Source organism: Trachypithecus francoisi, unplaced genomic scaffold (genome assembly GCF_009764315.1).
Source record: "Trachypithecus francoisi isolate TF-2019V2 unplaced genomic scaffold, Tfra_2.0 Lachesis_group13, whole genome shotgun sequence".
NCBI classification, from domain to species: domain Eukaryota; kingdom Metazoa; phylum Chordata; class Mammalia; order Primates; family Cercopithecidae; genus Trachypithecus; species Trachypithecus francoisi.
In genome coordinates this window covers 22,003,722-22,016,885 of record NW_022681458.1, presented here as the reverse complement: position 1 = coordinate 22,016,885, position 13,164 = coordinate 22,003,722, and the positions used below count along the sequence as shown (strand labels likewise).

At 54.1% G+C, this 13,164-nt stretch overlaps 1 protein-coding gene across 1 annotated transcript; it reads right to left on the bottom strand.

The window, feature by feature from the left end:
* Positions 1-1,024: 1,024 nt before the first annotated feature.
* Positions 1,025-7,515, bottom strand: IHH (Indian hedgehog signaling molecule). The gene is made up of 3 exons (XM_033230195.1): positions 6,747-7,515; positions 4,049-4,310; positions 1,025-2,466 (listed from the first exon to the last, which is right to left on the bottom strand). The coding sequence occupies exons 1-3, from the start codon at positions 7,059-7,061 to the stop codon at positions 1,808-1,810; spliced, it is 1,236 nt and encodes a 411-aa protein (XP_033086086.1). The 5' UTR covers positions 7,062-7,515; the 3' UTR covers positions 1,025-1,807.
* Between the last annotated feature and the right edge of the window lie 5,649 nt (positions 7,516-13,164).

Sequence of the window (13,164 nt, the reverse complement as noted above, 5' to 3'; positions counted from 1 at the left end):
GTGAGTATAGAAAAATTTCCCTTGGGATGGAGGGATGGAGGGAAAGTAAAGAAGGGGGTCATGCTGTCTTGGCAGTAAACCGGGCCTCCTCTGGACTAAGCAGCAGTTCTTGAGTGTGGCCCATGGACCATCTGCCATGTTTGGGGTGTTTGCAAAACTAAGCTCCTGGGCCTTGCACTGGATCTACTGCACTGGATCTGGGTGCAGTAGCTCATGCCTGTAATCACAGCACTTTGGGAGGCCAAGGTGGGTGGATCACCAGGACAGGAGATCAAGACCATCCTGGCTCACACGGTGAAACCCCGTCTTTAGTAAAAATACAAAAAAAAAAAAAATTAGCCAGGCATGGCAGCAGGCACCTGTAGTCCCAGCTACTTGGGAGGCTGAGGCAGGAGAATGGCGTGAACCCAGGAGGCGGAACTTGCAGTGAGCCGAGATTGTGTCACTGCACTCCATCCTGACCAACAGAGTGAGACTCCATCTCAAAAAAAAAAAAAAAAAAGTGGAATCCTGGAAGTAGGGCCAGGAATCATCTTTAAACAAGCTTCCCAGGTGATCCAGACGTTTCAGAACTGCTGGATTAGAGATCTCTGACCTATCCGAGAAGTCAGAATAGTCCACAAGATAAATGTGAATTTTACAGAATCTTTTCATACTGTGGTCCATTACCAACAGGGAAGAGTCAGAAGCCCAGACCCTGAGAGCACAAGGGCATGGTTATAGATGAGTGAGGTGACCATGGACTAGTCACCTCTGTTCTCTCTCGGATCCATCCTTGTTTGGGGTAAACGGTGAGGTCAGTGTGTGAAGGCCCTGCCCTGTGCAGAGCACAGCTCTCTGTAGGGGCTTTGCAGAGCTACTGGGTGGGAATGGACCTGCAGCGACGGTGGGAGGCTTGGAGTTTCTGTCCTTGGAGGAAGGTGAGCCAGGCCTCTCTGAGGAGGGAAGAAAACCCTGGACAGACCCTTCCAGGGCTCCAAACTATCTGTGAATTGTCCCCTCTCAGCATCTTGGACTCTGTGGCTCTAACAACTTAAATAATTTTTATTACAAAAGGAAGAAAAGACCAAAACATCCCCAAAATTCTCCCATGGGCTTCCCCCTCCGCGCCAATAAATAAGGTATGGGAGACTGACCAGCGGAAGGGGTGGGGATCATGGTTCAGCAGAAGAGGGAGCTTAGCCCGGGGGGTGGCAAGCACATCCAGCCCACTTCCCCCAGTCCCCGGCACTATAGTCACATTGGCCAGAACACAGAACTCTGCCCACTGACGGCAAAAGTCTCTGGATGTGTCTTGAGGAGTGTGACCGGGGAGGAATGTCATACCTCAGAATGGCCGGGATGGCTGCCCCACCCCTGTGGCCTTCCCAGTTCTGGACAGCATCGGGTCCAGCCAGCTCCATGCTGGCTCCCAGGGAATTTAGCAGCATCAACTGAGGTGCAAGCCCACCCAAAGGGGCCTAAGACAGATGGAATGGGCCCTCCCCAATGGGGGAGGCAGAGTATGAAAACTCATAGTGAGAGTAGGCTGAGTTGGGAGTCGCCGTGCCAGCCTCAAGGTCTCTAGGATAGAGGGGTCAACAACCACCCCCTCGCCAGCTCAGTTTGCAGCTCTATGACTACACCACGACGGGGGTAGGGGACCCTGGTGTTGCCCAGTCAAGTCTCAATGATGTATCTCCATGGCAGAGGAGATGGCAGGAGCCAGTGCACCCCAGCACAGGTCCCTTCCAGGGCCAGCTCCCTCCTGGCCGAGAGGCTTCTGGACTCAGTACAGCAGTTCCAGGAGGGCAGCGGTGGAGTCCTTTCAGCTACCTGCCCCGGACATGCCCAGTGGGTGGAAGCTGCCCTCTTCTAGCAGGAGACGCCCCAGGCGGTAGAGCAGCTGGGGGTACCAATGCACACCCTCCCCAGGGGTCCAGCTGCCCCACGCCAAGCTGTGAAAGAGTCTCAGGGGCCAGAAGGCCAACTGAGCCAGGTGGTGGTCAGCCACAGCCGCGAAGCAGGATGCCACCACATCTTCCACCACCAGTGTCCCGTGCCTTGTGAGTGGGGCATAGGCCCCAAGGGCCACGTGTGTAGAGACAGCTGCCACACGGGCAGGCTGCAGGCCTGGCACCCCAGCCACCAGCACGTACTGGCCAGGCTGCACGTGGCTGGCAAATGTGGCCCGGAAGCGGGCTGCCGGCTCCGTGTGATTGTCAGCCGTAAAGAGCAGGTGAGCGGGTGTGAGTGCCAGGCGGCGTGGGGGGTCCTGAGTCTCGATGACCTGGAAGGCTCTTAGCCTGTGGGGCTCGCGGTCCAGGAAAATGAGCACATCACTGAAGGTGGGGTTCCCGTCCTCCCCCATGGCCAGCACGCGGTCTCCCGGCCTCACAGCTGACAAGGCCACACGCGCCCCACTCTCCAGGCGTACCTGGGCTCCAGCAGGGAAGCAGCCACCCGTCTTGGCTGCAGCCGAGTGCTCTGTGGGAGAAAGGGACATGAAGGTGTTACTGCTGTGTAGCTCAGCCTCCCCGTCACAATGACCCTCCCTTGGCCACCCCAGCCAGCCAGAGCTCCTCTTGCTCCCAGAGAGCCCCTGTCACCATATCATGGCTCCTGCCCCCCACTTCCTATGCAGGCTTGAACCCACACTTCACTGCCCCCATCCCCTCACTCCAATGTGATCTTCTGCCCCCTCCTCCCCAGCCTAATACTTTGCCAACGAGAGGAGCACAGTAGGGCTCCAAGACCCAGTGGACGAGAAGGAAAGGGCTGCCTCATGGAGCGGGAGGTTGCTTAGCTCCTCCGAGGCCTAGATGTTTTGTTATTTCTCACCCCTTGCTCAGACCCTCCCCAAAAATTGCTCTCTCAGGCTGATTCCCCAGGTTCTGTAACAGAGCTGGCCCTTTGAACGTAGGGATGTGAGAGAAGCCCACCCAGTGGGGCAAAGGCAGACTCCTGGGCAGCCTCGGAGTGAATGGTTGGGTCAGGAGCAGGCCAGGGGCGAGGACACAGTCACCATCTTCAGTTCATGTGCTGAGTCCCTGTGCAGGGACAGGACACTGCGGCATCAGCAAGTGAGCTGGAGAACAGTGTTTGGGGGTCAGGAGTAATGAACGGAAGTGGCTGTCGTGGGCTGGTGTTTGTGGTGAAGGGTGGATGGGGCTTGCAGTAGACACAGTTGGCAGGGGAAGTACTGAGTGGAAGGTTCAGGGTGTGGTTGTGGGTCAGGGTAGGGTCAGGAATATCAACATGTGGGCCTGGGCTCAGTGTGTGGGTCTATGAGAGTGCAACTACTACATGCTGCCAATGTGAAGGGCTGAGCCGGCAGCCAGGTGGGGCTAGGCTAGAAGCCACACAGGAACCATTTGGAGCCTCCATGGCTGGGTTCAGTGTAGTTGACAGGGTGCTGACAAGACTTGAGGGAGGGGTGAGGCCCAGTGCCTGCCGATTCTGATCAACAATGCGGCCAATCTGGGAAAATCCACTTTATTGAGTCCACTTTGTTTAGTCTGGCTCTCCTGGCTGGCTTTGCCCTGAAATGTCCAGCTTCAGGGCACGGGGGTAGAGTTTGAGTTTGGGGACGCCTGCGCCCCAGGGAGGGCTGACCTGCAACTGGGTGATGGGTTCCGAGCCTCTGGGCTCCTGGTCAGGCATGCAGGTGTCTGGGCATATCCCGGCCCCTGGCCCCACCACCCACCTTATTCTGCACCAGGTAGGGTGGGGAGGCCTTTTCTGGCAGCCTGGCTTCCTCCATCTGTCCAGCTTGCTCTGTCTTGCACCTCCTGTGGCAGGCTCTGGACTGTGGGCCACCAGGTCAACACCCAGCAGCCCTGGGACAGGGCCCTATCTCCCTAGGCTCCTACCATGACACTACCAGGCATGGGATGAGCAGGCAGTCAAGGTCAGGAGTAGCCTTGGAGAGCGCCGCTGATGTCCTCTTCCCCCGGATCCCTGCCTCCATCCCCCGGCGGGACTCTTCACCTTCTTGGCACTAGGCCTCCTGCCCACGCCCTGCGGCCCCGGCCCCGGCCCCGGGCCCAGCCCCCCGGCGGCGGCTCACCGGACTTGACGGAGCAATGCACGTGGGCCTTTGACTCGTAGTACACCCAGTCAAAGCCGGCCTCCACTGCCAAGCGCGCCAGCAGTCCATACTTATTGCGGTCGCGGTCTGATGTGGTGATGTCCACCGCGCGGCCCTCATAATGCAGGGACTCCTCTGAGTGGTGGCCGTCCTCGTCCCAGCCCTCAGTCACCCGCAGCTTCACACCGGGCCACTGGTTCATCACGGAGATAGCCAGCGAGTTCAGGCGGTCCTTACAGCGCTGGGAGAGGAATGTGCGCGAAATCAGCTGGAGCGAAATCGGCGGGGAGGAGACCGCCAAGGTGCAGGTGTAGGCGCAGCCTCGCCCAGAACTCTCCCGCCACACCCACGGGAGCTGGAAGCCCGGGAGGGTGCTGTCCCTCTCCCTTAGGAACAGAGGGCCCTGAAGTGCTCCCTCCCTAGCATACAGCCTCCCCCGGGGATCTAGACCGCACGACGGTATCACAAATCTGGAGGAGGCATGGAGGCAAGCGCCCTGCCGGCGCCTTCTCTGGTAGGTAGAGGTCCCCTCCCTCCCTGTGCTGTCTTCAGCTCCGGGTATCCATCCCTCCACAGACAGGACTACACCTTTCAGCGCCCGGTCCCTCTGTGCCTCCAAGGCAGGAGGGCCAGCCAGCGGCCGGGAGGGAGGAGTGGCAGCGGAGTCGACTGCCTGCGGCGGGCCTGCGAGGCGTGCAAGGCCCGAGGTGCCCAGTAGGTGTCACCGCAGCCTCAGGGCTGAGGCCTGGGGACGACGGGCTCTGGAGGCGCGGCAGGTGCAGAGTGTCTCAGCAGCTTCGGGGGTGTGTTGGAGGGGAATCGCCGGTCTGCCTGGATCCCTCGAGCATCACCGAGGACTCCTGCCGAGACCCTCTTATAATCCCAAACTGGCCCACACCCCCGCTAGAGATGACAGGGCCAGGGAATCAGAAACCGGTGGACTAGCGTCGGGGCCGTCCAATGCAGGGCCACACGCAGCGTCTTCCTCTGCAAGGCACATAAGGGGCTGACAATCCCAGACCTCCAGGACCTCTGCACCGGTGGCCCGCCCCTATACCGTGGGAAGGAACTCCATAAACCAAGCTTCTGATCTCAGGGAGCCAGCTCCACCACCCTCCTCATGTGGAGTTGGGGTAGAGCCGTGTCCTGGGGGAAGGACGGAAGCGGCCATCCCTGGTTGCTGCCTCCTGGCATGCCTGGGTCCTGAGAGCCCAAGGGACTGTGCAGCTGACTCTGAGAAGAAGCTGGGGCAGAGGCCTTGGCCTGAGGGGAAAGGCCCTTCCACCAGTCCTCAACTCTGAGATTCAAGGCGCCAACAAGTGTAGGCAGCCCAAGACTCAACCTACCCCCACCCTGCAGAGCCTGGGCCTCACAGACCCTTGGACTCAGCCTCCTAGGAGCCAATAGCAGCTATAACCCAGGGCCTCGCAGGTCCTCGCTGGTGCACAGCCTGGCTGGGGGTGCTTACTGCCTGGGGAGGGAGTTCCGCTTGCTCCTTTGTAGACCCTGCTGTCAGGCTTCTAGCCCCATACCTATGCCCGCCTGCAGCCCTGGTTCCCCGCCTCTCTCCCTCACTGCCACCGCCCCCTTTCGGGTCCAGAGCCCGGGCGTGCGCTGTCAATGATTGCCCAGCCCGTGGCCCGGATCCTTATCTGCATTCCTCGGCGCCCGGCCCGGCCCGGCCACCAGCCAACCTTCGGCCCCGACACCGGCCGGCCAGCCTCGGCGCCAGGGTGCATGCTGAGGGCCCTGAGTCTAGCTGCTCTTCCCAACGGATCTAGAAAGTCAGGGGCCTGCTTTCAGGGGGAAGCCTCGGGAGACCCCGGAGGAAGGGGGTGAAGGTCTCTCCCCTCGCGGACCTGGCTGCAGAGAAGGAAGTTTGCGCCTCTAAGCTTGGGTGGAGCGCGGGTCCCGCTCCCAGCATGCAGAGACTAGCGTCAGCCCTGTTCCCTGCCTCCTTCGGCATCTCAGCCCCTCTCTTCCACCACCAAGCCCAGGAATACCCTAAGCTCAGTCCCAGAGCCCAAAGACCCCAACAACCTACCCTTCCACCGCAGTAGCACCCCTCAGCTCTCCGAACAGGCACGTGGGCTAGCTGAGCGGGTTCCCTTTCCCACCTCCGCCTCCCCATTCAACTCTTCCTCGCTGTTCTTAACCCCAGACCCAGCCGGGACGCTGCTCCTGGAGGGGGCAGCGCATAGAACCAAGAGCGCACAGGGAGGAAAGGCCGTGGTGCCCCTACGCACCAAGAGATTCTTTGCCTCAGGGATGCCGAAAGGTTTCAAAATGAAAGGGGCACAGCTGTGCAGAAGGTTAGGCCGGGAAGGACTGCGTGGGTCCCGGAGGCGCAGGAGGCAGCTGGGTAGAGGTACCTCCGAGTGCCGCGTCTGGCTGAGCTGCCAGTACTTTGGGGCAGAGGAGCCGCCGCCAACCTGCTGGGCTGTGGGGCTTGGCAGCGAGGAGCTCTTCTAGCAGTCTCCGCCGGGCTTGGGGATGCTGACACTCCTGCCTGGACCCCTGGCCAGCCCATCGTGGGCAGGAGGCAGCGGGGCTTGGCGAGAGGGGCAGGTGCCAGGGAGCGTGCCAGCCAGTCGAGAAAAGGTGCCAGGGGGTGGGTAGGGCCGGGCAGGTGGCGGTGCTTCGGCGGCGGCGCGCTGGTAGGGCGGATCGCGCTCACCTGGGTCATGAGGCGGTCGGCGCCTGTGTTCTCCTCGTCCTTGAAGATGATGTCTGGATTGTAATTGGGGGTGAGCTCCTTGAAGCGCTCGGAGCTGCGAGCGATCTTGCCTTCATAGCGTCCGCTGGCGCCCAGGGTCTTCTCGGGCACGTTGGGGCTGAACTGCTTGTAGGCGAGCGGCACGAGTTTGCGCGGCGGTCGCCGGCGGCTGCCCACCACCCGGCCCGGCCCGCAGCCCCATGCCGCCGGCACCACCAGCAGCAGCAACAAGAGCAGGCAGAAGTGCAGTCGGGGCCGTAGCCGGGCGGGAGACATGGCCGGGGAACCCGGGGAAGCGGCGGGCGAGGACTCCTGGTGGGCTGATGGGCAGGCGAGTCGACGGGAGCGCTGCGGGGGCTCAGGCGTCCGGGTGGCTCCGGGGGGCTCCAGGCGGGGGCGCCATGGGCGGCGCGGTGCGGCTAGGGCCGGCGGGACTCAAGTGCGGGGCGGGGGCCCGGGGCCCGAGCTGGTGGCGGCGCGCTGTCCCCCTCGGCGCCTCGACTCTGAGCTGCCGGGCTCGCCGGCCGCCAATAAATAGGCCGGCCCGTTTGTTTTGGCAACGCGGCGGCGGCGGGGGGCGGCGGGCGGCGGGGCTGCGGGCCGCCGGGCTGGGCTGGGCTGGCCGGGCCGGCGGGCTGCAGGGCCCCGCGGTTAGCACCCCGGCCCGGCGGTCAGGCGGCTCGGGCGGAGCGGGAGCTGCTGCCGTCTGCGGCGCGGCCCGGGGCCGAGTGAGAGGGGAAATGGAAGGGATCCGGGCTCGGGCCCCGCGCAGACCGCACCCTACCCATGTCCCTGCCTCCCGTGCGCTCGACAGCGAACCTGCAGCAAGAGCAACACAGCCTCCTCCCCCTCGGGCGGGCGGCCCCGGCACTAGCCAGCCCTAGTCCCGCTCGCGCCTCCGCCGCGCGTCCGCCCGCCCGCTGCCCTCTGCGCCCCCTGCGCTGCCCGAGTTTGCCCTCCCCGCCTGGACGCGCCCCACCCCGCCCTGGCCTCGCCTACCGGTTCTTCGCGGCTCTGGGGTGCCCCGCCAGGCGCAAACCTCCCGGACAGGAGCTGCCACCCCCACGGAGACCGCAACCCACGGCGCGGCCGGACGCGAGGGGCGGGGGGCAGTGACCGGACCGCACAGCCGCCTACGGTGTCCCCTGCGGGGAAGCAAACCCAAAAGGCAGGAGGCCGCTCATAACCTGGTGCCCCACCCTGGCCCAGGCGACGCGCCCTTTCAGCTTGGTGGAGCTGGGTTCTGTATCAACCCGGTGCACATCCCACAGCCTGCCTGTCGGTGTCAAACTGGGGGTGGGGAGTCTAGCCTTTTGAAGAGTCAAATAGGGGGTTTTAGTTGGAAACACTGTTAAAAGCGACAATATGAAGTTGCAAAGGGATAAGTCAATACGCAGAGAAGGATAGCTAAAAAGGTGACATCAACAGAATACCTAGGAACCCTGACTGACCATGTTAAAGAGAGGCCGCAAATATCTCAGTAACGGGGGCTTGCTATGAATGCCAAAATGATGCAAAGCCACTGGAACTGCTAAATAATTACTTGCTTCTATATTACACATTTAAAAGAGCAGAGAATATGTAGAAACAACTAGGAACGTGAACGTGTTATGTGTTTTTATACGACATTCGGGAAAGCTGAATGAATTAGGATCTCTTCTGCCAAAACAAGTAAAGGCAAGTGTGTTAAAGGCAAACAAAAAACATCACCACCACACCACCAAACTATATGATTTGACTGTAATAGATTCTACAAATCCAATAAAGGTAGAAATGAAAAGATGAGAAATAAAAAGCCTTAAAAATTCTCATCCAAATTCTATTAATACAATAGGTACCATTTTATTGGTACTTATATTCCTGAATATGGGAGTTATTAGATATTACTGTACTACTTGTTCTACTTGCATTATCTAATTTAAATTCAAAACGGCCAAAGAAGCTATTACTGTCTACATTTTACAAATGAAGATATTGAAGTTCAGAGAAGATGAACAACTTGCTAGTGGCTGAAAAGCAGGGATTGAAGCCTATGACTCTGGCCCAGCCCCAGTTTTCGCCTATGCAGGTGCATTGTCCCTCTGTGCAGGACCAATCCACCCAACACCACCAGGTTTGGGGCTGAAGTAGCTCTTCACAGATTTACTCACACTCCCTGGATCAGTTTTATAAACACAAATTCAGGATTGGATGAGACTCAAGAGAGTGCTTAATCTAAGCGCTTGAAAGGAAACTGAAGCCCACAGAAAGAAATTTAGGATTGCTCCACTAGGAATGGAGTGGTGCCTGCAATGTGGAAACAAAATGGATCGCCTCCTTTCCTCCTCTTTGCCCGCATCTTCTCCCCACCCCGCATGTTCTTTCTTGCACTAGCATTCAGATTCTGTTTCCTAGTCAAAGATGAATGTTGCTTCTTTTCCCTGAAAGCTTTCCAAGAGCTTTAACTTTTATTTTCCAGGGCTCAAGAACTATCTCTGCGATATTCTCCATCCCTGTTCCCTCCTGCCCCACTACCTCAGATTTCTGGAGCAGGGTCAGTACCTCTCACAAACCAGACAAACAGGGGCTCTCTGTTTTTATGGAGCTCCATGAAAGAAAATTCCATAGGCTTCTGCGGTCACCTATCCCAGTGTTTAATAATATTCTTTTAGAGAAGTTTCGCCTTAAATTTAATCTTTCTCCCTCCCTCTGTAATGCAAATTCAACTCATTCCTCTTTTTCTGGCCTTGGGGATTAGGACCATTATCCTGCTGATTATCCTTCATGCATTGTCTTGAAGAGTTGTTAAATTACTTTCAATCTTCTTTTCTCCAAGTAAGAGACAATTTCTTTAAGTTCTATCAGAGGTTCTAATTTATAATCATTTATTAGCTTTTCCATTCTTCCTCTCATTTCTCCTCTCTCAGACTGTGATTCTAACCTATTAAATACAAATCTGGTAAAGATCTGATCCATGTCAAATAAGTTCTTATGCTGTAAGTGCTGCCATAGCTTGCCATCAGGTGTGCCTCTGCAGCAGAGTCACCTCATTGGTTGACATTGGGCTTCACTAAGACCAGACCCTCCTCTGCCATGCTAACTTAGGAGCAGTGATAAGGGTGTGTGCTGGAGAAGCAGAGGGAGACCAGTGTATCAAGTTTTTTCTCTCTGCCAGGTGCTCTACACAATTAGTAAAATCTCCACAAGAATCCTCTGTGCATGACATTATTCTCCTTTTAGAAATCTGTAACTCCAAGATCTAGTCGCCAAGTAACTTGCCTGGGGTCCCAGAGCTAAAAGTTGAACACAGAGCTTTTTCACTCCAAAGCTATACTGTTTTCTCAGGACATAATGGCGCTCCAAGATCTGAATCTCAAATTTGGGTCAACATCAGTCCAACCTCCTTCAATGGAGGAAGGGCGGAGACTGGGAGCACCATAAAGTGACCTGGAACACTTTAAATCCAACCTGGGGCCTCAGTACCCAGGTCATTTCTTGGTTGCCTAAGTTCTTAGCTGTTCAGTAGGTGTAGGGTGGCTTTTAAACTGGGCTAGTAGTTCCTTAGACCTATCAAACAAGACCTGGTTCTTTTTCTGATCATTGCCAGCCTCTGCCAGCAGTATTGAAATTGGACAGGGGCAGAGTATGCCACTCTGGAAGCTCCAATGGCCTACAGCCTGGGACATGTGACCTCATTATCAGGAGAGAGCTGCAGTGATCGAGCCTCACTGGGCTCGACCCTCCTGAGCCTGCTGGTAAAATCACTTTCTTCTCTTACCTTTAGATCTCTTCTATCCTTCAATCAGCTCTATTTTGAAGAGGACAAATTATCTATTGCTTTGGATAATACGATTAATTTTTTGTTTAGAAAAGTGAAAGTTAAAAAAACATTAGAAATGGAGGGAAATACATAATAGAACATAATTTAAATATCTACTTAGTAGACTACCATGTTAGCATTTTTAGTTAATCTTACTTTAACACTATATAGTACAAATACATTGTACTTATAGTATATACATATTCTATAGCATATCTTCACATCCATATACATACTGCATAGGTCCATACTTCTATAGTCAACTAGTATTTTTTCTCCTAATCCTGCCACTTGACCAGATCAATCCAGCTCTAAATCCAAGGGTGGTAAGCCACAACCAGACAAGTTTCAGGAATGCAGTTAGTCCGACACCCTCCAGTGACCCAGTGCACAGCAACCCTGGCTCAGTAGAAACAGTGGACGTGGAGGTGGCAGACCCGTGCCTGAACACCGTCTTTGCTACCTTCTACCTGTGTGACCTTAGACATGTTTCTGAACTTCCATTTCTCATCTATAAAATGAAAATAATATCATATACCTCATAGAGTTGTTGAAAGGGTTAAAAAATAAAAGCTTTAAAGTACAAATGTTACTTATAATTCACTTTTATCCTCTGCTGGGTTCACTTAGGGATAGCAGCAGTTTTCTGCTTCCTATTACTCATCTAGGGGGAATACATAAAGAGGCTCATGTGTGGTGCCCCAAGACAGCAGTGGTGATTAGGAGCCCCTACCTCTTTCTATTAGTGAATATCTACCTTGATGCTGTAGTATAATAGGCCCATAAGAACACAGAATGCAAACAGAAAAGTAGAAGATACAGTTGTCCTTGAGGAATTTACTATTTAACCTTAAAGATAAATCATGAAAATAAAAGACAATTACAAAGCCACAAATGCTACTCATAAGTGAATACAGAATAATGCATTATAAACTAGATAGGCTAATAGATTAGATGAATTTGGTCTAGGAGAATATGGAAATAAGAAGTGATTAGCCTGGGGCTAGACCTCTTGGATAAAATCAGTTCTGAAGGAGGGAAGGGAATGACTGAAAAGAATGAAGAGGATACTCAGGAAAGGGGAGTGGTACAAGCAAAGATGATGGCCTCGTAATGAAGAGCCAAGTTAGATGATCTAAGAAAGAGAGGAAACCCTAGTATCATCTCACAAAACCTTCACAAAAACCTTATGAAGTTCACACTATTATCTTAATTTTACAAATGCAGAAACTCAGGTTCACAGCTTGTCCAATAGGGAGCTGGAGTTGGAATCCAGGACCCTGCTGACTCCATGGTAACAGTTTCTTGGTGAGTGATTCCCAGAGCAAGCATGCTGGGTTGTCCACCTCTGTTCAAGTCAACCATTTTCCTTCCTAAATTGAAGTAACTGTTTTTCCTCCTTCCAGAACTGTTACCTTCTTCTTGGGCTTTTAACACCTTATACTTATTTGACTGACCACTTCCCTAACAGGATGGTGTCACTCTGACTTCTACTGTTGATTTTTTGAAAAGGTAAGCAACTCCACCAAATTTGGCCCCATATGCAGAAATAAAAGCATACCTTTCAAGCCTCTGATCAGTCCAGGTCACATTTGGAGATCCAACTAGAGCCACTCAAAACAATGCTTTGAAAGCTGGCTGTTGATTAGAAATGGGAATGTCAAGTTACCTTTGCTCAAACAATAAGCTCATTACAAGGTACTTCAGAGAGAGTCAGGCATTAAAGACCTTGCTTTGATGACTTTGAAAAGCTAGGAAAAGGCAGAATTAGTTACAGAGTGTTTTTCCCTCAAATCAGAGACCAAAGATTGTGGGAAACTCTTATCGTATAGAAAGACATTTACAGAAAAAAAGACAGATGTCTTTTTTTATCTAGGGCTGGCCTCTGGCTCACACCTGTAATCCCAGCACTTTGGGAGGCCAAAGCCAGTGGATCACTCAAGGTCAAGAGCTCAAGACCAGCCTGGCCAACATGGCGGAACTCCTTCTCTACTAAAAATACAAAATTTAACTGGGTGTGGTGGTGCACGCCTATAATCCCAGCTATTCAGGTGGCTGAGGCACAAGGATGGCTTGAACCCCGGAGGCAGAGGTTGTAGTGAGCCAAGATTGCACCACTGTACTCCAGCTTGGGCGACAGAGCAAGACTCTGTCAAAAAAAAAAAAAAAAGAAAGAAAAGAAAAAGAAGAAGAACAACAACATACATACATATATCTCTGTACATGGATTATAACATATTGACTAACTAATAAGTTATTTTTTTTTCCTGAGCCACCATGCCCAACCTTTATTTCTACTCCAGTCTCTATTTGAGAAGAAATGAGTTGCTTAATAGAAAATCTTAGAAAACACTAGTTCAGTGAATGTTCAATAACACTCAAGTGATTCCCTGGCACACCTATCAGTTTTCTGTAACTGGGTTGTACTAGTCTACCCACAGTCTCTCACCCGGTCCCTCTGGGTAGAGATGGTACCCTAAGGATGCTGGGGATCTGTAGCCAAAGAAAGCAAGAAAGGATACAGTCAATTACTTTTTAGTAACTTGTATTCTTAGCTTCTGCAAAATGACAAGTTTATTC

What these genes read in the sequence shown, in the direction of transcription:
- IHH (XM_033230195.1), bottom strand. Translation starts at nt 7,061, where the DNA reads ATGTCTCCCGCCCGGCTACGGCCCCGACTGCACTTCTGCCTGCTCTTG. An exon ending in CCGACCGCCTCATGACCCAG is followed by an intron (nt 4,311 to 6,746) that starts GTGAGCGCGATC and finishes TTCCTCTCCCAG; the next exon opens with CGCTGTAAGGACCGCCTGAA. An exon ending in GCATTGCTCCGTCAAGTCCG is followed by an intron (nt 2,467 to 4,048) that starts GTGAGCCGCCGC and finishes TTTCTCCCACAG; the next exon opens with AGCACTCGGCTGCAGCCAAG.